General features: G+C 49.7%; 1 protein-coding gene across 3 annotated transcripts; it reads left to right on the top strand.

Moving 5' to 3' along the window:
* Positions 1 to 27,755, top strand: LDLR (low density lipoprotein receptor). Of its 3 annotated transcripts, none has more exons than XM_010978313.3 (18): positions 1 to 210; positions 5,559 to 5,681; positions 7,157 to 7,279; positions 8,929 to 9,315; positions 10,885 to 11,007; positions 12,869 to 12,991; positions 14,217 to 14,336; positions 14,821 to 14,946; positions 16,733 to 16,904; positions 16,994 to 17,221; positions 19,505 to 19,623; positions 19,910 to 20,049; positions 21,284 to 21,425; positions 21,526 to 21,678; positions 22,174 to 22,305; positions 24,154 to 24,231; positions 25,404 to 25,561; positions 26,110 to 27,755. In XM_010978313.3, exons 1-18 carry the CDS (start codon positions 144 to 146, stop codon positions 26,143 to 26,145), a joined length of 2,550 nt encoding a protein of 849 aa, XP_010976615.1. In that variant the 5' UTR covers positions 1 to 143; the 3' UTR covers positions 26,146 to 27,755. The 3 variants fall into 3 exon arrangements, with proteins under 3 accessions (XP_010976615.1, XP_010976616.1, XP_064336301.1); XM_064480231.1 differs by lacking the exon at positions 1 to 210 and adding an exon at positions 1,322 to 1,885; XM_010978314.3 differs by lacking the exon at positions 5,559 to 5,681.
* Positions 27,756 to 27,829: the final 74 nt, after the last annotated feature.

The raw sequence follows: 27,829 nt of genomic DNA, 5'->3' as shown, positions 1-27,829 counted from the left end.
CCGCGAGAAACCTCACATTGAAATGCTGCAAATGACTGGGGCCCCGCGTGCAGTCGCGTCCGGGCCGCGCGACGCCCGGGTTACCAGAGCGGACACAGCGGATAGCAGCCCGGGCCGGGGCGTTGCAGGCGGAGGCTGAGAGCATGAGGCCCGCGGGCTGGGGGCTGCGCTGGGCCGTTGCCCTGTTCCTCGCTGCGGGGTCGGCTGCAGGTAAGGCTGGCTCCAGAAGCCCGTGCGGGGTAGGGGTGAGCCCCCAACTCGGGGATCCCCCTTGGTAATTCTGGGGGAGAGAGAACGAAAAAAAAATCACTCCATCCTTGGGTGACTTGTGGGAAAATCGCACGTAGTCCCTCCCAAATGGCTGGAGGGAGCACTGAGGGGCGCGCGAGTGTTTGGAGGGTCTAGGAGAGTCAGAGGAAACGGGGTGCGGCTTTCCCCACAAGTCACCACCCAATGGAGACTTATTAGAGCGGGGCAAGCGGACCTTCAGCCCCGGGGGTTGGGACCCCCTGCTAGAGTTATTTCAGGGGTGAGAATGACCCGAAACCAGGCTGCTCAGCCTGGAGGTCCCTGAGGGCGCTTCCTCGCGCAGATTCACCGGCAAGGGTTACGGCGGCGGCCAAGTTGGCTGTGTGCTGCCGGAGGGCGCTGCTAGCTCCCGGAGCTGAGCAGAACGAGCCCACCACGGACCGCGCACCACGCTTCCGCCAGAGGCCACCGCCTCCAGCCCCGCCTTCTTTCTCGTGGGCCCTCCCCCGAGCTCCCATTGGGCGCTATTCGAACAGGCGAGCCTCGAGCCACTCCCCTTGGCCAATAGGACGCTGTGGCTGCGGAGGCGCGCGCGGCGCGGGGCGGGGCTGGCTCACGACTCACGCCGCACCTCGTTCTTCGTGAGGTAGAAGGAGATTCCTCCCGTCCGTTCCAGGCTCCTGTCACAAAAGAGGCCACACGTCCTGGGCCTCTGGAGACTCACCGCGAGCATGGACGAGGCCCCCGCCCAGCGCCTGGGCCCCCTCAGCGAAGGCCTCGGTTTCCTCCGTGCTCTTGTGGCGAGGCCTTCGTCCCCACTTTGCCATCGGGGTCGCCCGCACTCCGCCCGCCCGGGACAAGTTCGCAGTCATGTCCCTAGGCCATCCTCAAGGCCTCGATTCCTTCCCAGGCTGAACCGTTGCCTCACAAATTCCTGGCCCTCGATCGGACGCGAAGGGCACTTCACGGAGACCTTCAGGGACTGATGAACCCCTCGGGGTTGCCTTGTTTGTTCAGAGGCGCTAAATGTGTTCTGTGCAGCTCCCCACAAAACGACCTTTCGTTTTAGGGGGTTTGAAATTTAGATTTGTCTAAATTTCTCTTGGGTAGTTGGTGCGCGATCCTGAGTTATCCATTGCCTGCCAGAGGCGTTTGACCTCGCCCAGGATAATAGAGTAATGGTTCTTTCCTACTTACAACCAGCTAGGCCTAGATAAGAATTGGGATTGTTTGATTAACCGGATGCAGGAAGCTTTTTTTTATTGGCAGGGAAGTGGCTTTGAGCAGAGACCTTTGAACTCTTGGAATCAGTACTTGTGACACATCAGTTTCCTCTAGGAGTAGAGGAAGGGAGGTTGCAGCCACATGGCAGGGGATTAGTGTAATAATTCGGCCGCCCAGTTGTGTGAAAAGGAGGGAGCTTGGCTTGGTCAAGAAGCACTTGATCAACCTGTATTTCACACACTGCTCCACTCCTTCCTGAGGAGGAAATAATGGCAATGAAGTCTTGGGCAAGATGTGTTGCTTACTTTAGTTTCCTCTTTCGCTGTGGTTGAGAATCTGATGTATTTCGGTTCTCAAGGAAGCTCTGAGTCCAGATGCATTCCCCAGACTCCTGAGAGCTGGCATTTACCGGGTAACTTCTCTGATGTTAATGATGTATGTTTGTAGCAGCCCTGGCTACTCCAGTTTGCCCTCGGGGCCGGAATTTCTTGTTTCCTTTGGGAATTGAAGTAGTTGGAATCTTAATTGCATAGTTTCCCTTAGCCAGATCAAAATCAGTTGGGGGGGCGGGGGGGGCGGGGCGGGTATCAAATTAGCTAGGGACACACCCAAACTCTCCTATCTGGGTGATCCTGCTGAGAATTGTGTCTGCTTTAGCAACATGCCCCAAGGGGATTCATTGTTCATTGCCAGGCATATTTTTCTTCCAGGGCAACACTGGCAAAAGATGGGGAGAGTGTTGTTTGAGACTGCAGAGCTTTCAGGGGAAATATGTGCGTCATTCTGTTTTTCCAGGGTGTTCCTTCTCTCTGTAGGGTTCGTCCTCTGATAAGATCCAATTCTAGATGCTTTTTTTGCTTGGTGCTTTGGTGCCCACTTATCTTCAGTATTAAGTATGTTAACAGCGTTCACACTCTGCCCCACTGTCAAGCAAGTGACCGTGTGTTGCTAAGACACTGTGGAAGTAGCCAGGAGGGAACAGTAACAGAAACAGGGTACCCCTCCCCAAAGGAGCAGGCAACAAAATCTACCATAGAGATCACCCCTGCGGAAAGTACCTTGGTGTCACCTCTTTTGAAAAAGAGCACTGATCAACAGATTTCTCATTCATTTTCTGCTGTGTTAGCTCCGGCCAGTTCTTTTCTCAAGGAAGTGATTCTGTGGATGAATTTGATTTCCCTGAACAACTATGATCTTCAGTAGCTGCGGAAATAAAACATCGAAAGCATTTACCACCTCATTTGTGTGCTGGAGAAAAAGCAGAAATGTGCATTCCTCTTTGTGTTTCGATAACCTTGTTCCTGACTTGTCACTCGTGACCAGAGAGATCTAAGGGCTAGAGTTTAGAGATTTGGATAGGGCAGGGTGATGCTTCTGTGGTTTGAGGCAACTCCAGCATGAGGAGAGAGGGGATGGGGAACTCTGTTTGCCTTGGCTGAAATTCAAATGAGACTGACAGGAAAAACCCAACCCTTGCTCCTGGAACAGGAAGGAAGCCAGAAAGACGTGTGGTTTCTTTGGGCTGTGGTATTTGAAACAGGGCTAGTTCTGTCCATTTGCCTGCTGTGGGGACACCCATCTGATGTGTTGTCCCTTGGTGCTCTCTGGTCCTCATCCCCACCCCCACAAGCAGGGCCATGGGACTTATTTCCCAGCAGACCGCTGTCTGTAACAGTAAAATCCATCTGGGGCTGTTGGCCAGCTGTTGCATGACCTGTTCAGATAGAAATAGGTAGTGGTGGGGTCTTCCTGCTGCTGAGATCTTCAGCCATCTGTGACAAGCAAATACTTGAATAACTGTTGCCAGGGGAAGGCTTGTTGTCCAGGGAAAGGGGTTATTGTTCCTTATCCCTCTTTAAAGAGATCACGAATATTTCTCATCTTCCTGGTGGCACATTTCATTGGTAAAATGGGTCCTGTTGCCAAGTGGATTAGTGGTACCCGAAGCTGCGGTCTCCTCAATGGGAGACAGAATGACAGAAGTTCCCCCGGGATCCTTATTGTGAATGCCCCTTGCCTGAACTTCCTTTTTGACTTTTTTCTGAGAGTCCTGGAATTTCGATTGCTTTTTGCCCACCCTGTGTGCCAGCAACAGAAAATGAGTCATTTCCTTTTTCAGGCATGATCAAAATTCGGCTGTGAGTCAGTGAGGTGTAGGGTGTGGGGTGTATTGTAGACTCATCTCTGAGGGAGATATCCTGTTTGGACCCGTAGCTGGGCAATGCATTTGTCAGTTTGTGTTCTTTTTTTTTTTTTTTAATTTTTTATTCTTCTTCATAGTCTGTCTCATTACAGGATATTATAAGATATCGGATATTGTTCCCTTTGCTATACAGTGGGACCTTGCTGCTTATCTGTTTTATATATAGTAGTTTGTATCTGCTAATCCCAAACTCCTAATTTATCCCTCCCTCTCTTTCCCTTTTGTAACCATACATTTGTTTTCTATGCCTGTGAATCTGTCTCTGTTTTGTAAATAAGTTCATGTGTGTCATTCTTTTAGATTCCAATTATAAGTAATATCATATGGTATTTGTCTTTCTCTTTCTGGCTTACTTCACTTAGTATGATCATCTCTAGGTCCATCCATGTTGCGAATGGCATTCTTTTTATGGCTGAGTAGTATTCCACTGTGTGTGTGTGTGTGTGTGTGTGTGTGTGTGTGTGTGTACGTGTGTACACCACATCTTCTTTATCCATTCATCTGTAGATAGACATTTAGGTTGCTTCCATGTCTTGGCTATTGTAAATAGTGCTGCCACAGGGGGTAGGGTATATAGCTCAGTGGTAAAGAGCATGCTTAGCATGCATGACGTCATGGTTTTGATCCCCAGTACCTCCTTTAAATAAATAAATAAATAAAACCTAATTACCTCCCCCCCCAAAAATTGTGCTGTAATGAACATTGGGGTGCACATATCTTTTCAAGTCAAAGTTTTCTCCAAATGTGTCCAGTAGTGGGATTACTGGATCACATGGTAACTTTAGTTTTTTTTAAGGAATCTCCATATTGTTTTCCACAGGGGCTGCATCAAATTACATTCCCACCAATAGTGTAGGAGGCCTCCCTTTTCTCCACACCCTCTCCAGCATTACTTGTTTGTGGACTTTTTAATGATGACCATTCTGACCAGTAGTTTTTGTTGTTGTTGTTGTTGTTTATTTAATGGAGGCACTGGGGATTGAACCCAGGACGTCACACATGCTAAGCAGGCGCTCTACCACCGAGCTCGACCCTCCCCTAGCACTGTAGTTTTGATTTGCGTGTCTCTATCAGTCTGTGTCCCAAAAGCAGCAGATTCCAGAGCTCAGCGCATTCGCTTCTCCCTTCCCTTGTCTCCTGTCTCTTCTACCGTTCTCCTTGTTCCCTGGTCTCTTCACGGTGGCCACCTCCCACCTGGCCTCCTTGCAACTCAGTTACCAAGTTCTGTCGATGCTTCCAAACACTCTTTGTATTTCTATCACCTCTGGCCTCCTTGTGGCCCCTCCTTATATATCTCCTAATATCTCCTGACTGGTTTCCTAACCTCTGGCGTGAGCATTAGGCTTGAACTTTGAAAAACCCAGAGTTTGTTTTCTTTTTAAATTGAGGGGTAATTGACCTACTATAAAATGGATAGAGATTAAATGAAGAGTTCTGTGAGTTGTGATAAATGTCGACTTCCGAGTCACCACCTAAATCATTAGGAGCTAGAGGATTTCTCGCCTCCCAAAAATGGAGAAATGGGTGTATTCTTTTTTCCCTTTTTTTTTTTTTTTTTAGGGGAGGAAGTAATTAGGTTTACTTATTTACTTATTATTTGAGTGGAGGTACTAGGGATTGAACTTAGTACCTTGTGCTTGCTAGGCAGGCACTCTACCACTGAGCTAACTCCCTCCCTCTTTTGGATGTATTCTTTGCCCCTCCAGATACTTGTGGTTCATGAAATTTAGCTTGTTGTGAGTTTCATTTCTTGGGAAACCTGACTGCTAGAATAGGATTGTATTTCTGTTTCATTCTTCAGTTAGCAGGAAATAGACACAGGGAGCGTGGTCAGTTTTGGATCCTGGCACTGATCCTTCATTCTGCTTTCCTTCTCTCTCAGTGGAAGACAGATGTGGGAGAAACGAGTTCCAGTGCCGAGATGGGAAATGCATCTCCTACAGATGGGTTTGCGATGGGACCACTGAGTGTCAGGACGGCTCCGATGAGTCCCAGGAGACGTGCAGTGAGTCCCCTGTGGGCGTGAAATGTCTCCTAAACATTTTGAAGACAGCGGGTGACAGATGAGGTGGAAATTGACCATAGTCATATTGATGTATTCGGCCATGAATTGAGAGTTGGGGAGAGGAGATATTACTGGAACTTTCTTTCCTTTTTTTTAATTGAAGTATAGTCGATTTACAATGTTGTGTTAGTTTCTGGTGTACAGCACAGTGATCAATTATATATGTATTCTTTTTCACTTTTTTTCATTATAGATTATTACAAGGTATTGAATATAGTTCCCTGTGCTACACAGTAGGACCTTGTTACTGTGACTTTCTTTTAACGGCTCTTTTTAAAAAATTGAGGTGAAATTCACATAACACAAAATTAACCATTTTAAAATGACCAGTTGGTGGGATGGGTGAGGGATAAATTAAGAGTTTGGTATTAACAGATACACACTACTGTATATAAAATAGATAAACAACGAGGACCCATTGTATAGTGCAGGGAACTATAATCAATATTTTATAATAACCTACAATAGAATAGAATCTGAAAAAGACATATATATATATACACACATATATAAAAAACTAAATCACTTGCTGTATGCCTGAAACTAACACATTGTTTTGTTTTGGTTTTTTTCTTTATTTTTTTTTAAACATTTTTTATTGAATTATAGTCATTTTATAATGTTGTGTCTAATTCCAGTGTAGAGCACAATTTTTCAATTATACATGAACATACATATATTCATTGTCACATTCTTTTTCACTGTGAACTACCACAAGATCTTGTAAATATTTCCCTGTGCTATACAATATAAACTTGTTTATCTATTCTGCATATGCCTGTCAGTATCTACAAATTTTGAACTCCCAGTCTGTCCCTCCCCACCCTTCTCCCCCTTGGCAACCACAAGTTTGTATTCTATGTCTATGAGTCTGTTTCTGTTTTGTATTTATGTTCTTTTTTTTTGTAGATTCCACATATGAGCGACCTCATATGGTATTTTTCTTTCTCTTTCTGGCTTACTTCACTTAGAATGACATTATCCAGGGACATCCATGTTGCTGCAAATGGCGTTATGTTGTTGTTTTTATGGCTGAATAGTATTCCATTTTATAAATCTACCACATCTTTATCAAGTCATTTGTCGATGGACATTTAGGCTGTGAAACTAACACACTGTAAATCAACTATATTTCAGTTTAAAAAAATGCCAAAAAATAAAGCGACCTGTTCAATTGTATTAACACATTCACAGTGCTGTGCAACCACCACCTCTATCTCATTCCAAAACCTTTGCAGCACCTAGCATCTAATTTTTTTTAACAATCTTCATTAAATGTCCTTTATTTTGACCCAGAAAGATGGGCTCAGCAAGCCCTTTCAGAAAACTCTGGGTCTTTCCTCTGCAAAGCTGGGACTGGTGAGGCAGATTGGTCTTTCCTCTGGTGCTAAGGCTCAATCCTGTTTCTTGCACAGTGTCTGTCACCTGCAAAGTGGGGGACTTCAGCTGTGGAGGCCAGGTCAACCGCTGCATTCCTGGATTCTGGAGATGTGACGGGCAGGTGGACTGCGAAAACGGCTCGGATGAGGAAGGCTGTCGTAAGTGAGGTCCCTTCCCTGGTGGCCTCAGGGCCCTGCCCGCATCCAAGTGACCTGACTGGGTTCCAGTCCAAGGTCGGAGTTTGTTCCCTAAGCTGAGGGTTCCTTGAAGAAACAAGGCTGAGAGTTTCAGAGGAGAAGGCACTTTGCAGCTGGTTCTGTCTTAGCTCTTTGATTTTATTAATTATTTCTAATTTCTTTTTCAATTGTGTATTTTTTTTTAATAAAGTAAGGGTTTAAAAAAAGAAACCCTGGGAAAATTTTAAATAACTATGATCATATCAAATCTTCAAGTTCACAAAATATGAAAACCCCTAAGAGAGTCTTAAAAACAAAAAAAGTGTTTACTTACCTTTACGTTAGGAATGTACATCTGACCTTGGTTAGTGATAAAACAACTCCCTGGGGAACATTTTAAAATTAAAGGGAATGGGAAGGGAGGAGATAGTTCAGTGGTAGAGTGTGTGCTTAGCATGCATGAGGTCCTGGGTTCAATCGTCAGTGCCTCTTTTAAAAATAAATAAATAAACCTAATCCCACCCCCCCAAAATTTTTTTTAATTTAAAAAATAAATGGATTGGTGTTCTTTTCCAGGCACTTTTTTTTCCTTCCAGGTTTGTTGAGATATAATTGATAGATAACATCATGTGAGTTCAGAGTATACAATGTGATGATTTGGTACACATATATATTGTGAAATGATTACCACAATTACCTCAGTGGGTTAGTTAACACCTCCATCACCTCACTCTTCTTTTTTGGCTCTTTAATACTGGCGAATCTGGCGGATTGGAGCTTGAGTGAAATAGGTGAGGGCGATTAATAGGTACCAACATTCTGCTGTCAAATAAATAAGTCACAGGGATGTAAGGCACACCATGGAGAATATAGCCGATAATGTTGTAATAACTTTGTATGGTAACACGTGGTAACTAGACTTATAGTGGTGATCATTTTGTAATACATAAAAATATTGAATCACTGTGTTCTGCACCTGAAAATAACATAGCACTGTAAGTCAATTATACCTCTAAAAAAATCCAGTATCATTATAAATTTAAAAAAAAATCAAATAATAACAACAAACTTTTTTAAGTGTTTCATTTTTTATTTTTTTTAATGAAGGTACTGGCGATTGGACCACGGCGTGGGCTCTACCCCTGAGCTATACCCAGCCCTCAAGAGCAAACTTTTTTCCCCAGCTGTTTTTTAAAAATTGAAGTATGGTTAATTTATAATGTGTTAATTTCTGGTGTACAGCAAAGTGATTCAGTTATACATATATTATTTTTGTATTATTTTCCATTTTCCTTAGTTTATTACAAGATACTAAATACAGTTCCCTGTGCAAACTTAGATAGTGCTTCCTGTGTGCCCAGCCCAACCTGAGAGCTTTACTCCTCAGTCCCACAGCAGTGCCTTGAGGCATGAACGGGGAGGAAACTGAGGCACAGAGGGGACCCAGAAGCTGGGCGGGCGTCTGGCCAGGGCAGTGGTTCTGAGTCTAGGGCGCCTGACCACGACCCCCGAGTCCACTCCCTGGGCTCTGGCCTCTCCCCTGCTCAGGGTCCCCGTCTGTGCAATGGGCTGGTGTCGGGAGGCAGGGGCTCCCCGGTGACCAAGCTGTCATGTCCTGTTTGTCCCTGCAGCCCCCAAGACGTGCTCTGAGGGCGAGTTCCGCTGCCACGACGGAAAGTGCATCACCCTCAAGTTCGTCTGTGACTCGGACCTGGACTGCCTGGACGGCTCGGACGAGGCATCCTGTCCGCCGCCCACCTGCGGCCCTGCCAGCTTCCAGTGCAACAGCTCCACCTGCATCCCCGAGCTGTGGGCTTGCGACGGCGAACCTGAGTGCGAGGATGGCTCGGACGAGTGGCCAGAGCGCTGCGGGGGCTGCAACACATCCGCCACCTCAGAGGACGACCACCCCTGCTCGGCCCTCGAGTTCCACTGCCGCAGCGGTGAATGCATCCACTCCAGCTGGCACTGCGACGGTGATCCTGACTGCAAGGACAAGTCTGACGAGGAGAACTGTGGTAGGGGTGCCGGGCGGGGCCCCACAATTGTCCCTGGGCTCCCCCAGGTAGGGCAAAGGGACAGTGCCTTTAGGTGGTTAAACAATTTCCAATCACACAGCAAGAAAGTCAGTCCCATTTCCTGTTTCTTCCAGTCTTTCTGATCACATGGCAGTCAAGCCATCCTCCAAAGGATACTTTTTATTTGTATTTTTTTTTGCAGTATATGATTCTATTCATTCATTCATTCATTCATAACAGAGGTACTGGGGATTGAACCCAGGACATCCTGCACACTAAGCAGGCACTCTACCACTGAGCTGTGCCCACCCCACCATCAGTTAATCTCTTCTGGCCAGGGGAGCAAACTACAGCCTGCAGTATTATTTTGGTCCAGACAGATCCTGGGCTCCTGGCCTGGCTGTGTGATGCTTGGCCAAGGACTTAGCCTCACTGTGCTGGGGTCTCCTCCCCTGTAGGTGAGGCAGTGGTGTTGGCCTTCATGGGCTTTGGTTAGAGACCAGTGCCACCTGGTAGAACTTCCCGTGATGCACGAGCGCTAGCCAGAATCGCTGGTGTCACTGAAGAATGGAATTCTTAGGTTTATTTCATTTTAATTTGTTGAAAGTTAAATAGCCACACATGGTTAGTTTATAGCCCCCTACCTGCTGTGTAGACTTTTTTAAATGTCACCTTTTAAAAACAATTGGAGGGAGGGTATAGCTCAGTGGTAGAGCGCATACTTACCATGCACAAAGTCCTGGGTTCACTTCTCAGTACCCCCGTTAAAGCAAAATAAGTAAATAAACAAAACTAATTCCCTCAAATTTTTTTAAAAATTAGAAAACAAAGTCTTCAGCTGTTTGTATTTTATGTGATCAGGTCTAAAACTGAAGACAAGCTCACTGACTCTCCATAACTCATGAGCCTTTAATGCAACGATACACACATGGGTGAAGAACAGGATCCTTCTTTACATAGGGCTCAGCACAGCCAGTACCCACTTAAAAATAAAGAGCTCTAAAAGTTAACATGTTTTTTAGAAGGTGAAGGGAGGAATCATTCTGCCCATAGATTTATTATCGCTTTTCACAGATATCCTGAAATCAAAATTTCAAATTGTAAACATTTTTATTGTGAAGTATAATAACCCACGGGAAACCTATAAGCATAAATTTGCGTAAAGCAGCAAACTCTGTTTGAGGTCAAGTTCTGGATCATGGCTCGAATTGCCCTATCCCAGTGACCCACATGCATTCTCCAAGATTTCACTGTGATGTCAATGTCATCATGTTCAGGTAGTGTCAGCTCAGAAAGTTTTTATGTTCGCTTGAATGGCTGTATTACACTCGGTGGTATTGATCTGATTTATCAGAACGTACCTGGCCAGCCTCTGTCTCAACTGGGATCACACCATTGCTTTTCTGCTGAGAATGGCCTCTCAGGTTGACCTACTTTTTTAATGAAGTGTCCTGTTTTGAAACATGCGTAGGACAGACTGGGGAGAAGTCTTAAGAAAACTTAATGGTTGGGTTAGGGTGCTTTCCTACCCACCTTCTTACTTTCCACACTTGGCTCTGCCTTTCCCAGCCAAGGCCACCTGCCGGCCCGACGAGTTCCAGTGCTCGGACGGGGCCTGCATCCATGGCAGCCGGCAGTGCGACAGGGAGTATGACTGTAAGGACCTGAGCGACGAGCTGGGCTGCATCAACGGTGAGCTCCTGGGCTGTGGGGTGGCGTTGGGGCACAAGCCCACTGCATCCCAGACAAGGGGGGAGCCTCCTGGGTCGGCTTCGCACCGGCTGTGTGTCCTGCAGCAAGTTATTTGACCTCCCTGAGCCTTACTGCTGCTTATCTGAAAAATGTGCAAAACTAAAGCACCTACTTCAGGGACTGTGAGGTTTCATGAGGTGCCAGAGTACAGAGCTGATGAACTTGAGCTCGGAAATACCTGCACAGGACCATTCTGTGTAAAGCACTTCCCTGAATTTACAAGATAGCAGTTCCTGGGAATGATGCCACGAAAAACTTGCCCCTGGGCCCTGGGAGACAGGCTCGGGACCGTGCAGGGCAGCCCTCTCCTAACAGCAAATCACTGGAAGCAACCCAAATCTTCATCAGCAGTAGAATTAATTTCAAAGAAATTTTAGTGGGGTAGGGATAAATCAGGAGTTTGGGATTAGCAGATACAAACGACTATATGTAAAATAGATAAACAACAAAGTCCTACTGTACAGCACAGGGAACTATGTTAATATCTTGTGATAAACTGTAATGGAAAAGAATATGAAAAGGAATATATATTTATATGTATACCTGAATCACTATGCTGTACTAGAAACACATTATAAATCAACTATAATTCAATTTTAAAAAGATTTAAAAAATTTTTTAATTGTGGTAAAATACATATAAAACTTACCGTCTTAACCATTTTTATGGGTACAGTTCAGTTGTGCTAAGTACATTCACCGGTTGTACAGCCATCACCACCATCCATCCCCAGTACTCTTTTCATCTTCCCAAATTGAGACTCTGTCCCCATTAAACACTCAGTCCCCAGCCCCCTCCCTCAGCCCCCAGCACCCACCATCCTACTTTCTGTCTCCAGGAATCTGACTCCTCTAGGGACCTCATGTAAGTGAAACCACACAGTGTTTGTCTTTTGTGACTAGTTTCTTGCACTTAGCATAATGTCTTCAGTGTGCATCTATTTAGTAGCATGTGTTAGAATTTCCTTCTTTTTTAAGGCTGAATAATATTTTATTGTATTGCTGGACCACATTTTGTTTATCCATTCATCTGTCGATGGACGCTTGGGTTGCTTCCACCCCTGGGCCATTGTGAACAGTGCTCCTATGAACAGGGGTATATGGAAATAATTTTAAAATGGAGGATGTAGTTGCACAGTGGAATATCATACAGCTGAGAAGATGAGGCCACAGCCCCCAGCTGCAGCACAGGCCAACCTCATAACCTTGGGGTTGGCAGCAAGGAGCAAGCTGCAGGAGGTGACTAGATACAGTTTTTATATAAGGCTCAAAACCAAGCAAAATTCAACAATTTATTACTCATTTATAACTGTTTGATAGAACTATTAATGAAAAAATAAGGAAATGGTAACCCCCAAATTCAGGATCATCATTACTTCTGCTAAGAGGGGTAGTGGGGCGGGATGGCAAAGACCACTGTCATAGGCTAGGTCAGGGCTCCATAAAAGGCCAGATAGTATTTTTGGCTTTTCTGGCCATAGTCTCAGTTACAATTACTCAACTCTGCTATTACAGTGTGCAAACCGCCACTGACTGTATGTAAACCAGTGGGCAGGGCTGTGTGCCAATAAAACTTTATTTAAACAAACAGGCAGTGGGCCTGGACTTTCCCAGCCCCTGCCCTTGGTGTCATTCTAATTCTTAAGCTAGGTGGAAGCTTCACGGGTGTTCAGTCATTCTTCTGTTTCATTAGCAAATGCATTTGCATCTGCTCTTGCATGAATGAACTGTCATATAATAAAGAGCACTAGGCCGGCTCCTGGCGCCCAGAAGCACCTGACCCTCCTCTGTGGCTCTCGTAGTGACTTTGTGTGAAGGGCCCAGCAAGTTCAAGTGCCAGAGCGGCGAGTGCATCTCCTTGGACAAAGTGTGCAACTCGGTCCGGGACTGCCGGGACTGGTCAGATGAGCCCCTCAAGGAGTGCGGTGAGCCCCGGGGTGGGACCCAGGCCCGTGAGTGCTGTGGCTCTGGGGTGAGAGGGACGTGGTGGGGGAGGGGGAATAAGTGGATTGGCCTCTACGCCTCAGTTTTCACAGCCATAACATGGAAGAACAGCTGCCCACACCTCCCAGGGCTCCTGGGCATCGGCCGATGTGATGCTTGTTGTCTCGGCAGGGCTGGGTAACTATTTTGGACTTTTCGGGCCATACGGCCCCTGTCACAGCTGTTCAGCTTGGCCGTGTAGCAGGAAAGCAGCCATACAAACGCACACATGTGCGCATGACTGCTGGGGGCCGAGTTCCTTACCGGGAAACTTCAGTACAGACACAGAAACTTGAATTTCAAAAAACTCTGATGTGGCATGAAATATCACTTTTCTTTTGATTTTTATTTATTCTTTTCAACTCTCTTAAAATGTCAAAACCAATCTTAGCTGTGGGCCTGTGCCAGAGCAGGGGGCGGGCTGGCTTTGGCCGGTGCCCAATGTAGAGGGTCGGAGCATGGATTCTGGAGCTGAGCGCCCTGGTTTTGAGTTCAGCGCTGTGATCCTGGGAAAGTCATTTAACCCGGCCATGCCCCAGTTTCCCCAGCTAGAGTTCCCTTGCCTTTAGGGTTGTAAGGAGGATTAAATAAGTTAATATATGTAACTATAGTAAGTGGTATGTGGCTTTTTTTAAAAACTTTTTTCTTTTGATTTTTTTGGCTTTTATTTTTTATAATTAAAAAATTTTTAATTGTGGTAAAATAAACATAATTTACCATCTTAACCATTTTTTAAGTCTACAGTTCAGTTGTGTTAACATTTATTCACATTGTTGTGCAACCATCACCATCATCCATCTCCAGGACTGTTTCATCTTGCAAAACTGAGGCTCTGTCCCCATTAAACACTGACCCCCCCAACCCCCTCCCCCAGCCTCCGTATCCGCAGTCCTACCTTCTGTCTCTATGGATCTGACTCCTCTAGGGACCTCACGGTGGAAGAATACAGCTTTTGTCCTTCTGTACCCGACTTATTTCACTCACTGTAATGACCTCGTGGTTCATCCATGGCGTCGCATGCGACTGTAGCTACCATGGAGCCATGGTACTTCATGAGCCTCAAAGTCTTTGTGGGGGTTGTGATGGAGATGGTGAAAGAGCACAGGCTGGCGGGGGAGGGGGCTGGGGGCCAGAGTGTGACCAACCCCCATCCCCTGTCCGATGCAGGGACCAATGAGTGTCTGGACAACAAGGGCGGCTGCTCCCACATCTGCAATGACCTCAAGATTGGCTACGAGTGCCTGTGTCCTGAGGGCTTCCAGCTGGTGGACAAGCACAGATGTGAAGGTGATTCCTTAGGCCCGGTCCTTTCCCTGGATGTTGGTCAAGCCCTCTGCCTCAGTTTTCCCTTCTGTTAAGTGGGTGTGGGTGTGGGTGTGGTCCTCCCCTCAGGGCTGATAGCAGGGCTTTAACGAGGTGCCAGGTGCACGGGCCAACTGTCACAGGCTTGGCCCTTGGGGAGCATGTGCTGTTTGCCTTTTGGGATTCATAATTAAGAAACAAATCTCAGCCGACGTAGCTTTGCCCTGTTGGCTGTACTTTGAGGTGAATGGTGAGGTCAGGGTCATGGTTAGAGACAACACTTGGCTGTTTCCAAGATTTTGTTCCTGAACCTGATAGTCACCAAGTCCCCGGCCCTGGAGGTCTTCCCCAGAGGTGGTGGGCTGTCCCCCATTTGCCACTGGGAGGCGTGGCTTCTGGTTGGAGCCCATGGCTCTATCCACGCCCTGTGGGGAAGACACCCCAGATCTCTCTCTGTCCCAACTCACAGATATTGATGAGTGTCAGGATCCCGACGCCTGCAGCCAGATCTGCGTGAACCTGGAGGGCAGCTACAAGTGCCAGTGTGAGGAGGGCTTCCAGCTGGAGCCCCTCACCAAGGCCTGCAAGGCTGTGGGTGAGTGCAGGAAGGCAGCGGGAGGGGCTGGCCTGGCCAAGCAGAAAACAAACGTGGGGGAATTTCATCATCTGAACTTTGCACCGACTGCAATGACCTGGGGGTAGACCATTTGCTCCCTAGACCTCTGGCAGGTGAGCCCCCAGCCCTGTTAGGAATCGGGCTTGCTGCGGGGCTGCCCAAATGTGTCTGGCTTCTCTGAAGACTCAGGTCAACCCCATGGGGGACAGTTTGCAGCCCTCAGTCCTCCCGGGGACTTTAGGGGACAAGAGATGGAAAGCCATGGCCCAAATAGCTCCCACCCACTCCAGCAAAAGGAACTTATACCATAAAGAAAAAAAAAGAAAATCCGTTGAAAAGAGATCAAAATATAATAGTTCATAGTAAGACCACATAGTAGAAATTGTTGAGTGTCTCTTACCTGAAGTTTCGGTTAGGACTGCAACCCTGCACTAATTCTTAGAAGCACCTAAGTCAAGGTGTCCCATGTTTTTGGAGGCATAGCTGTCCTGGTGGGGCTGACAGGTCACCGCAGCATCCTTTGTCTCGTGTCACGTTCTACCCTTGCTGTGTGATTCCAACGAGGGCCACTTTTGCAGAAATGTTTTAGAGCTGTTTCCCCAAGGGTCTCTCAGCCTTTAAGCCTTTCTCCCCTGTTGCCGCTTGGATGGCTCTTTGGCCTTGCTCTGTCACATCCCCCTGCGTGAAGCCCTCCAGTCTTTGAGATTTCACTTTCCTCCCGTTTTGTAGGGTCAGTGTCTCTATAGATGCCATCCCCGCGGCTGAGATGGTGTCATGGGAAGGGACATTCTGAGCCGGGTCCGTTGCAGAAGGCTCAGTGTGTTGGTGAATATTGGTGTCATGGTCACAGCACAGCCCCCACACTCAGAGTGGCCCTGGTTCAAATCCCAGCTCTGCCACTCACTAGCTGTGTGACCTTGGCCAAGTCACTCCCCCTCTCTGAGCTTTAATCCTCTCATCTGTAAGCGGGGTTGACTACAGCGCCTTCCTCTTAGGAGTGTGAAGATCAAACAGGGAAAGTGGTAGGAAAAGCACTGAGCAGAATTCTCCACCCTTAGGAATCACTCTGTATACATTTGTCATTTTTCACCTTTATGTTCTAAAATGTAAAATGCTAGAGCCTAGGCATTTCTAGGTTTTACTATTCTTTTAGGTTTTACTATCACTTAGGTTTTTAGGTTTTAGGTTTTAGGTTTTACTATCATTCAGCTATGGTGAGGCTAAGACATGAGTGCCATTGAAAAGACAGTTTGTTATGCACAGATCCCAGGGGAGGAGGCATAGCCCGCCATGGGGGCCACCCGGGGAAGCACTGGGAACAATCAGGAGGCAGAAGGAGTGAGGGCAAGAGTCTTTATTGTGGTTTCTGTGAGAAGGAACAGATGAGGTGGGGTAAACAGACTTCAGACTGGCTAGTTTGAATAATTTTAGAGGCTCTGGGGCTGAGGGCTGGCCCTGGTTGCCCAGCACCTGGCCCTGGGGTGACTAGGGCAGGTGGATAGTGGGCCAGAGTGTGAGACCCTATTAAAGGAGCTGGTGGGGGTGTGGGCTGGTTGGTCTGCATTTGATGTGAGCCATTTCCCATGTCTAGGAATCAGGAAGCCCTGGGAGGGCCGCCCTCCTGGGTCTGCGTCAGAACCCAGGTGATGGTTCATATATGAGGCGGGTGTCCTGGGTGTCTCTGCTGATTCACCCAGACCCTGCAGGGTGACATCCGGGGCTGGGGTCCCTTCCATTGCCCTGAGCACCATTCCTGGCTCCCCAGGCACCATCGCGTACCTCTTCTTCACCAACCGTCACGAGGTGAGGAAGATGACTCTGGACCGCAGTGAGTACACCAGCCTCATCCCCAACCTGAGGAACGTGGTTGCCCTGGACACGGAGGTGGCCAGCAACAGAATCTACTGGTCTGACCTGTCCCACAGGAAGATCTACAGGTGAGCCTGGGCCCTGCGTGCAGCCCCAGTGCCTCGTGGACTGAAGGCCCCTGGTGCTGACACTCTTCCTCCTCCACCTCCCCTCTCAGCGCCCAGATCGACAGAGCCCCCAGCTTCTCCTCCTATGACACTGTCATCGGCGAGGATCTCCAGGCCCCCGACGGGCTGGCGGTGGATTGGATCCACAGCAACATATACTGGACCGACTCCATCCTGGGCACTGTCTCCGTTGCCGACACCAAGGGTGTGAAGAGGAAGACGCTATTCCAGGAGAAAGGCTCCAAACCCCGCGCCATCGCGGTGGATCCCGTCCACGGGTGGGTATTCTCAGCAGGTGGGTGGGGTTCATGAACCAGGTTAGGGCTCCAGGTGGCGGAATATTTGAGCTGGCTGGGGGCTGTCCCGAGCCCTGGGATGCTCGTGCTGTCAGAGAGAACAGGGCGGAGAATGTGGGCCTCCCCACCCGCCCTTTGGGGACCCTGAAGGTGGATGCTCGCCATGTGTGCTGTGTCACCTGACGTGGAATCAGATCCTGAAAAGCCCTGCCCGATGGAATAGAATCCAAAATCAGAAATGAAGTACTGATTTAAATTGATAGTAGGAATGAATACTTGTTAGAAATTTAAATTCTGATATCATATTATACGGTAAAGCATCCTACACGAAAACGGAACGAGAGAGATGTAAGAAGCCTCTTGTCCAGTGATAGCCAACTGACCCTCTTTTTTGGTGTGTGGGGAAATTGGGTTTGTTTATGTATTTATTAAGGGAGGTATGGGGATCGAACCCAGGACCTCATACATGGTAAGTATGCGCTCCACCACTGAGCTATACCCCCCATCCCCCCCCAACTGACCACTTTTGCAAGGGGAGTTGGTAGAAAGCATGGCCTCCGTCCCACATACCTGGCACTTGTCAGACCACACCTGCCCCCACAGCACCTCTCAGCTGGACTCTCACCGCCCCAGGACGGGCAGCCCGTTCCGGCTGCAATCATTAGAGAAAAGGGAACATCTGGCCTCAGGGAGAAAATGTTGGCGAAGGCACGCTAGGCTGTGTGATGTCCACAGCTCAGATTAGACAGACCCCAGGGTGAGGTGGGCCTGGCAGGCGCGCATCTCACCTGCTGGAGGGACACCCAGTCCACCCAACTGCCAGGGGAGAGCCCCTCCCAGACGCTCCACTTACATACCTGTGCTCACGCCCTCGTGTGCTCTGTTCTTGTTATTTCTTATTCCCCAGTTAGCAGCGCACCATGAAACTCTCTCCTCCACATGGCTCTCTCACTTGGCCCATGGGGTTCATTCTCTGCCCAACGGATGGACCGTGATTTATTTAACTGTTATCCAGCACATGGAAATTTAGGTTTTTTTCCTCCTACCTCACATAGAGTAGCCATGAGTACCTTTGAACGTGAGTCTTTTACAGTTTATTTGCAGGATAACATCCTAGAAGTTGGATCACTAGGACTGAGTTCATGTGCATACATAGGGCATCAAATTGTCTTTCCAAAAATCACTGTAAAACTGACCCTCCCACCAGAGGTGCACCCGAGGGCCTGTTTCCCCACATTCTCACCATCAGGTTTTCTACCTTGGCCATCGTGATGGGGAGGGTGTATTCCACTATAGTTTTAATTTGTATTTGGCTGTTTGTGAGTCAGTCTGAGCATCTCCTCGGAGGTTTAAAAGCCCTTGGAGATCCGAAAGAATTAACAACAGGGATGGGAACAGATAATTTGTACACCTGTGGTCACAGCAGCACCATTCACAATAGCCAAGAGGTGGAAGCAATGCCAGTGTCCGTCTGCAGGGGATTCGAGAGACAAAATGTGGTGTGCGCACACAGTGGAACTTTATTCAGCCTTAAAAAGAAATTCGGACTCTCACTACAACTCAGTGTACCTTAAGGACAGTATGCTAAGTGAAGTCAGTCAGTCACAGAAAAGAGAAATAGTGTGTTACTGCTCTTACATGAGGTCCCCAGAGGAGTCAGAGTCACAGAGACTGGAAGTAAGATGGCGGGGGCCAGGGCTGGGGAGTCAGTGTTTCATGGGGACAGTTTCAGTTTGGGAAGATGAGAAAATTCTGGAGATGGATGGCGGAGGTGATGGTACAACAATGTAAATGCGTTTAATGCCACTGAGCTGTGCACTTAACAATGATTAGACAATAAATTTGTCTGTTTTACCACAGTTATATGTATGTTTTCAAATATATATATTTGAAATTATATATATTTGAAAAATGTATAATTTGAAAAATATATTATTTGAAATATACATATATTTGAAAAGCAAAGCAAAATTACAGAAAATTTAAAAATTATAAATAAAAGCCCTCAGAAAACAGTGCTCAGGGAGCAGATTTCCAGGCTCTGAAATTGGAATGAAAAACCTCCCTTTGTTGAAGGTCCTAAAATCCTGCTAGGTCTCCCCAGGCTGTGGGCCTGGAGTCAGCACATTCGGAGGAGCAGAAAGAACTGGGGTCCAGGTCTCCCCAGGACTGACTGGGAGTCTAGCCTGGCTGTGTCCGGGGAAAGGGGCTCTTCTGGGCAGGCTGGAGCCTCCTTCCCTGACGTCCTCCCCACTCTCCCACCAGCTTCATGTACTGGACGGACTGGGGAACCCCTGCCAAGATCAAGAAGGGGGGCCTGAATGGCGTGGACATTTACTCGCTGGTGACGGAGGACATCCAGTGGCCCAATGGCATCGCCCTGGGTAAGCTGGTGGGACCGTGGTCCTGGTGGTCGGGCAGTGTCTGCAGAGGAGAGATGGATCCCTGAGGTTTTCACCCTGGAACTCAGCTGCCCTCCCTCCGCACACCACCTGCAGCTCAGGCTCACGTGGAGGGGCCTAGTCCAAGCGGCTTTTCTGCGCATGCCTCTGCCGGGTCCTTTGCAGGCGCCTTCCTGCAGAGAGCAGGCTGCCTATGCCCCAGGGCCTCCCCCTACCCCGGCACTGTGTGTGACCTCTCTTTAACCCCCGCCCCTCACTGCGGTTCTAGATCTTTCTGGTGGCCGCCTCTACTGGGTCGACTCCAAGCTCCACTCCATCTCCAGCATCGATGTCAATGGGGGGAACCGGAGGACCGTCCTGGAAGACAAGAAGAAGCTCGCACATCCCTTCTCCTTGGCCATCTTTGAGGTGAGGGCTGGGGGCGTCCACGCCTGCAGGAATTCACGCCAGGCGCCGCTGACTGAGCGCCGCTGGCACACGGGCGCTCGTGCTGCTGGGCCGACGCACAAGGCCTAGCCGTTGTCGCCAAGCCTGAGCCAGAAAACTGCCCAGGAACACGAAGAGGTCTTAGACCTGGAAGTATTTCCATCTTCTCCTCACCAAGAGTCTTGAAAGGTCTAAAGCGGCAGTTCTCAATGGGAGGCCATGTCACCGGCCAGAGGACTTTGTGGTTGTCACCAGGTGGGGTGGGGTCACTGCCAGCATCCGGCAGGCAGAGGCCAGGATGCCGCTCAGCACCACCACGAGGGGTTATCTGGCCCTAATGGCCCCCGTGGGGAAACTAAAGAACATTGCTGTACAGTTGACCCATAACAACGTGGGGTCGGAAGCACTGACCCTCTGCACGGTGGGAAATCCGAGTATAACTTACAGTCGGCCCCCTACATCCACCGTGTGTCGGTATCCACATCCATGGAGTCAACCACCCAGGAACTGTGTCTGACTGTAGCGTTTGCTACTGAAAAAAAAAGATCTGTGTATAAGTGGACCCTTGCAGCTCAAACCCATGTTGTCCAAGGGTCAACTGTATTTGCGCACCCAGGTTCACGCAGCATGAGTCCCAAAAGCCAAGCAGTGTAAGCTACCCCAGGGCCCAGCAGCAGATGAGCAGATAAACAAAATGTGGTCCATCCACACAACAGCACACTGCTCAGCCTTAAAGGGAAGGGAATTCTGACATGTGCTACAGTGTGGATGGACCTTGAGTGCTCAGTGAATAAGCCAGACGCAAAAAGACAAAATACTGCATGATTCCACTCATAGGTGGTCCCCAGAGGAGACAGATTCAGAGACAGGAAGTAGATAGTGGGGCCTGGGGCTGGGGGAGCGGGTGGGGAGTCAGCGTTTCTTGGGGACAGAGTTTCAGTTTGGGGAGACGGGAAAGTTTCAGAGCTGGATGGTTGCACAACAATGTGGATGTACTTAATGCCACAGAAGTGGGCACTTAAAAATGGTTAATGTGGTACAGTTTACCTTATGTGTATTTTATACAATTAAAAAATTTTTAAAGAAAAAAATGAAGCTAGCACCTAGCACTGTTTGTTCCCTAGAGAACCCCAGAGCTCTGGGGGTGGGGAGACAGCGGTCTATGTCCCAGCCCCATGTTTGATGGGATCTGTCATCTTCCTTCTTGCCCGTGTAGGATAAAGTATTTTGGACGGATATTATCAACGAAGCCATTTTCAGTGCCAACCGCCTCACAGGCTCAGACATTAATCTGATGGCAGAAAACCTGTTGTCTCCGGAGGACATTGTCCTTTTCCACAACCTCACGCAGCCGAGAGGTAAAGATGGGGTGGCCGCCCCCACCTCCACTTCCCTGCCAGTGCTCTGGAATTTTCTCGAATTTTCTGACCTCGTTCTCACCCTGCCTTCTCACCTCAGGGGTGAACTGGTGTGAGAGGACCGCCCTCCACAACGGTGGCTGCCAGTACCTGTGTCTGCCGGCCCCGCAGATCAACCCGCGCTCGCCCAAGTTCACCTGTGCCTGCCCCGACGGCATGCTGCTAGCCAAGGACATGCGGAGCTGCCTCACAGGTGGGGGCACCACCCTTGCCTGTTGGCCCTGCGGCCAGACCTTCCGGAGCCGGAGCCGCTCTTTGCTCCTCTGTCAAGTGGGAGGGCAGGGCCCCAGGAGGCAGTTGTCAGGCCACCAGTTTGCCTTTCTCAAGCACTGGGCGTGTCAGCACTGTGCCTGGACTCAGTACACCTTTGACGCCCAGTTCTCTCTGGGGTCGAGACTGATTTTAGACCCGGACATTGAGGGGGAAAGTGGCCCCCCTTTAATTCTTCTCATCCTCAGAGAGTCTCCATTTGGGGCCAGTGTATCTGTAACGCTTACGGATCTCCTTTTTGAACAACCACATGGAATGTAATAACATAGATATCAGTGGGTTTGTATCTTCACTTCATTTCTTTTCAGGTATTTCTATGTGGCCGAGGGCACTTGCTTCCTATCCGTTGTCATCAGCAGCACAGCTATGTGAGGGATGCTCAGGCCACGGGGCACTCAGGAAATGTTTCTTCTTTCAGAGACTGAACCTGCAGTGACCACCTGGCTGTCCTCCACAGTCAGGCCGAGGGTCGGCTCGACAGCCAAGGGGCCGCAGCGCACAGCCAGCCCTGAGCTCACCACGGCCGAGTTGGTGACGATGACCCACCAAGGTAAAGCCTGGGACCACCCTGGCCCTGGTTCATCTGGAGGGGACTACAAGCATCTCGGTGAAGAGACAGCATGGATCTAGTCTTGGTTCCGTGCTGACTGTCTCTGGCATGGCCTGTGCACTTTTGAAGCCTAAGTTTCCCTTCCCATAAAGCGGGGCCAGTAACAGTGCCTGCCCACCTCCCTGTAATAGTGAAGATCACACGGGCTACCGCGTGTGAAGGGCCCGGTCCCAAAGTCCCCAGGTGAGGGGCCTGGGAGTCTGAAATGTGATCAAGGCCCATTGGCTGCCCCAGGTATCTGCCCAACAGGGCCAGGACTAGTGTGAGGCAGCCAGGCACTCACTCCCTGGGGCAGCATCAAAGGGAGTCACTCAAAAAACCCAAGACGCAAATAGTATTTTAATGCAATATTGAAAAAAAAAATCAAATTGTCCAACTATGTCCGGTGGGGCCAAACACCTATTCTTGTAAATAAGTCTGCTGGAGGCCAGGGTCCCAATGAGGCAGGATTTTGCAAGTGTGCAATCAGATCCTGTCTTCCTAAAAACTTTGATATTTTGTTCTTTGAGGTGTTGGCATTAATTAAAATAATGCATTAAAATGTTACTAATTACTGAGTTTTGGGGGACCCCTTTACATTTTGTGCCTGAGGTGAGTCCCTCCCTCTCATCTTGTCAGCCTGCCCTCAAGGTCATGATCTACCTCCCCAGTTGGAGGTCAGAGCTGGGCTCTGAATTAAGGGGAGACTGCCATTCTCCGCCTTGTCCAGCAGAGGGCGCCCGACCTGAGTTTTCAGCAGCCCGGAAATGGAGCTCAGACTTTTCTGGCGGGGGGGGGGGGGAGATAAAAAGGCACATCAGCAAGTTTCAGACCTTTTTTTGCCCTCAGAGTAGCTGAGTCCTTTGTTCAGCCATTAAGGAGATAAAACAGGAACTGCTGTGGTTGAGGAAGGCCTGGAGCCCTTCTCCCTCGGGGACCACTGCTTGAAAAAACCAGTTCCCAGATGGGCCCACCCAGGGCTACTGGAATTTGGCAGAGGAGCCCTTTTAAGGGAAGAATTTCTCAAGGACACTGCTGCTGCTGCCCTAAATTGTTTTTGTTACAAGATTTCTTAAAGATGCACAAAGGTAAAACTGGGTATAAACTCCAGGCACGGACGCGTAACAGCCAGCCGGTAGAAGGAAAGCCCTGGGGAGATTTGAGTATAACTGACGAGCCAGGCATGCTCACTGGTGACGTGTGGCCGGGACGCTGCTGTGCGTCTTCCCAGCCCACGCACCTGTTTGGAGGCCTTGAAACTGTCACTCGCACAGGCCCTCACGTCCCGCCCAGGTGCACACACGTGGTTACATAATGAGGTCTCCCTCCCCCAATATTTCTTATCATCGGGGGACAGTTAGTGGAGGACTATGGGGCTTTGGTGTGACCCAACCCAGGCACTGGAATTGCCGAGCATTGCAGGGACAGAAGGTGGCCCCTGCCCCACCCAGTACAGGCTCCTTGTCATCAAATGCAGATGCAGGTTGAAAAATTCCACCAGTGACCTTGCCCGCCCTGGGAGTGTATCTGCAGGATTGACTTAAGTCTCAGAGACCAGTGGCCCCTTCTCCAGTGCCTCGTAACTCGAGGCTAAAGGACCCTCTTAAATTCACACCAAATCCCATAACCCTGATTACTAACAAGTAAGGCCCCAGTAGAAGTCAGCCTGGCACCTCAAACCTGAGAGATCAAGTTCAGGTTCCTTTGAACTTCTGGGGACACTGAGAAGTGGCAGGGGTTCCCTTTGCTTGTGCTGCGACACGACACCTGTGTTTTCCCGCCCCTCACTTTCTCTCTTGTCCTGCACAGCCCTGGGCAACGCTGCCGGCCAACTGGACGAGGAGAGGCCCCGGAGCACAGGGGCCCTGTACATCGTCCTCCCCATTGGTGAGTGTGCGCCCCCCGCCCCTGTATGTTCCCCACTTCCTGCAAAATGACCTCCCTCTCCAGCAAGCTTTTGTGTCCACACACCTCCAGGAATGGGGTGGCCCTGCTGCGTGTCCTGTTCATCACTGGGCCTCCCTTCCTAGCTGCTTTCACTTAACAAATAAAGTTGAGCACCTACTGTGTACCAAGGCCATTTCCGGGCTCTGGGGACAACAGCCATGAGAGGAATAAATCCCCCCCGCCCCCCCCCCCCCGGAGCTGACAGTGAGGATAGCTGATGTGTCACATGGGGGAAGTGGGCTGGGCCAGGGCCGCCTGTGTGAGTGACAGGCAGTCTCACCGACACACAGGAGATGGGAGCCTCCTGGTGAGCGCTCCTCTTGCAGGGGGAGTTTAGAGAGATCTGCTTTCCTGCCTTCACCCATCGGTCATGGCTCAGTCAGCATCACACCCATGTTTCTCCTTCTCTGAGGAAATCCACAGACCAGAGATACAGGTGCCCAACAGCTGTCCAGCTGTGGGTTGGCAGGCTTGGCAAGTGGGACTCTCACCTCCCTTGGGGCCACCCAAGGGTGACACCCACTCCCTCCCCGGGCATCTTCCCAGCTGAGCCTGAGTCTCTCCCGCCCTCTGGGCACTGGCCAGAATCTTTTACGCTCCCGGGCTGGGTGAGCCCTTGGCTGTCCCCTGGATCCTAGGGATGAGGTAGGGAGGGGAGAGGGACCATCACCCCAAGGCCCACCACAAATGATGCAAAGAGAGATCCAGCCCCACATGCCTTCAAATAGAAGTAGAGAGTGCATTGTGTCTCCATATGTAGAGGACAGTCCCATTTCTGAAGAAGTAGTAGCTCACATGACTAATCACAGAACAAACCTGGAAGAATTGACAATAGTTGGGTGTTTGGTGGGGGGGCGGTAAGGCAGTCACAGTGGTCCTTAAGCTAGATATGTGTTATGTTCATAGATTATTTTTTTACAACGGGCAAGTACTGCTTTAAATGCAAAGCATTAAAAACAAATACACTTGGGGGGAGGGTATAACTCAGTGGTGGGGTGCATGCTTAGCATGCACGAGGTCCTAGGTTCATTCCCCCCCCAAAAAACCCAAAAAACCAAGATGCTTACAAGTAAAAAGGCAGAGCAGCCCGTGACGGTCTGCCTCCCCCGCAGCGCTGCTCATCCTCCTGTGCTTCGGGACCTTCCTCCTCTGGAAGAACTGGAGGCTTAGGAACATCAACAGCATCAACTTTGACAACCCCGTGTACCAGAAGACCACGGAGGACGAGGTCCACATCTGCCGCAGCCAGGACGGCTACACCTACCCCTCGGTGAGCCGCGCGCGCTCGGGACCCTGCAGGGCACAGGGTTTTATGTGTCCACCCTGCCTCCTAGGGGCCCAGCCCTCCCCAGACAGCAGGCGTTCTCACAGTGAGGGGATGGGGACAGAGGATAAGTGAAGGGATCACAGGAAGGGGGACAGAGTGGCCTGTGGGGGTGAGAGGGAGGGGATGCAGCTTCAGGTGAGGTGGTTACGCAGGCTTCCCTGAGCAGGGAGTGCATGGTGTGCAGAAGGCACAGCCTGTGCAAAGGTGTATTTGAGGAGCTCGGGGGCTGCCAGTGTGGCCTGAGTGGAGCGAGCTGGGGAGAGTGGGAGGGTGGGGGGCAGATGGGGCAGGAGTCTGGGCCACCGCCAGGACTTTGCTCTGAGTGAGGTGGGAGCCGAGCCAGAGACCAGGGTGGAGCAGACTGATGGTCCAGGCAGGAGATGAGGGGGACTGGTCTGGGGGGCCGACAGGGAGTGAGGCGTAGGTGGCCTCTGGCCATGTTTACTGGAGGTTGGACTGATCGTTTCCGGTGTTTATTGTTTTGTTGACAGAGACAGATGGTCAGCCTGGAGGATGATGTGGCGTGAGCTGCGCCTCAAGTCCCGTGCCTCCCCGGAACCTGCCGCCTGTCACTCACATGCAGGAAGGACACTTTCTCCCTGGACCCTTGACCTGCCCCAAAACCCTTCCTGAGACCTTGGCGCCAAAAGCACTGCTGGTGGCTGTGGCCCCGGCATTGTCTGCCTGTCCGCCAGAGCTCTGTTTTATATATTTATTTGTCTGGGAGGCAGACAGGCTTCTGACGGCGCACATGGGTTTGGGTTGCTTTTTTCTTTCTTTACATGTGAAGGAGAAGAGAAGGAAGGCGGGCCAGCTGGGGGACGGTTCCTTCTCTCCTCCTTGACGGGCTCCTCCCGAGGGACACGGAGCAGGAGAAACCTAGTGGCTTTGAACGCTTGAGAGCAGGTGCTACCCACCCCTCCAGCGCGAGCCCCACACTCAGGACTGAACGTGTTTACCTCTGCCTGGCGAGCCTGGCTGGACGGCCAGGGTGGCCCTTGCTCTGCCAGCCCCAGGTCAGGATCAAACTAGGGTCTTCCAAGCCGGATTTGCCCTCCCCTCGAGCTGGGGAGGGGCCCCTGGTGTTGGTATTGACACAGCTGGATCCGGCCTCAGGGGGTGGTGCCTGCTGAACCCCATTCGCTCACCAAGACCCAGCCATTCCCAGGGAAAGCCTGAGCCACCGGTCCCCCGTAATGTGTATTAAGTGCCTGAGACACCCCACCTTGTGCGAGAAGCGGCTCTGTTCTCTGTGTCCCAGTGCGAGTGTCTGGACCCCAGCCTCGCCCCTTGCACTTTTTCAGTTCAGGGTTATATGTTGTGTAAAGTCGACACTCTATTACTATTTTGCACTGCTTTCCGTTCCCGTTGGTTCGGGCTTCCAGGCCGGAGAGCCCAGGTGGATGTCTGGCTGTGGCAGGAGATGTACTGTGTGCGGAAGAAAGGGGGTCGGCTTGATTGCGACTTCAAAGCCGAGATCACTACTGGTGTTTCCACTTCTATGCAGATGCCCCCGAGCCATTAATTTCCCTCACAAGCCAGTTGTGGTTGGCGGGGGCTGGGGGGGCTTAGTCTGAAACAACATGTATGGCAGGTCCACCCTGTAAGACGTGCCCTGGGCGCCCACATTTTGTGGGACTTACTAAACAAGAATGCTTTCTGAAATTGTCACGCGTGTCACCACACTTACAACCAGACAGCCAGGGAGATGTCTGAGGGGACTGCCTGCCTGCTGCACAACCACAGAACACCGCACCCCGCCCTGCAGGAGACTGTGAACACCTTCTCTCTTTCTGAAGCATGTAAATAACCCCCCGACAGCCAATGGGGGCTTTTTTATGTTTGCACTTTGTATATTTGTTGAAACATTTATCACTTATATATATATATGAAAAGATCTATTTATTTTTGCAAACCCTGGTTTGCTGCATCGAGGGAAACTGTCTCTGAGACGCCTCGCCTTTCTGTACAAAGCTGTGCACATGCTGTGCACAGCGCACTCTTCAGGAAAATCAGGCCTGCGTTGTATATATGGGTTGCTTTTCAGGGATGGGTATCGCTTTTTAAACCACTGTATAGAATGTTTTTTATAGCTTGAATGTCTTACTGTGATGATTGATTAAATTTCTTAAATACAGTGTCTGGCTAAACTGAAGCGCTTTCTTCTTCGGTCCTCTGGTTTCCTCCATTATTGGTGGACCAGACTCCCTG

Source organism: Camelus dromedarius, chromosome 27, assembly GCF_036321535.1.
Source record: "Camelus dromedarius isolate mCamDro1 chromosome 27, mCamDro1.pat, whole genome shotgun sequence".
In the NCBI taxonomy this organism is placed as follows: Eukaryota; Metazoa; Chordata; class Mammalia; order Artiodactyla; family Camelidae; genus Camelus; species Camelus dromedarius.
The sequence above is the reverse complement of the archived record's forward strand: the minus strand, read 5'-3'. Positions and strand labels throughout refer to the sequence as shown.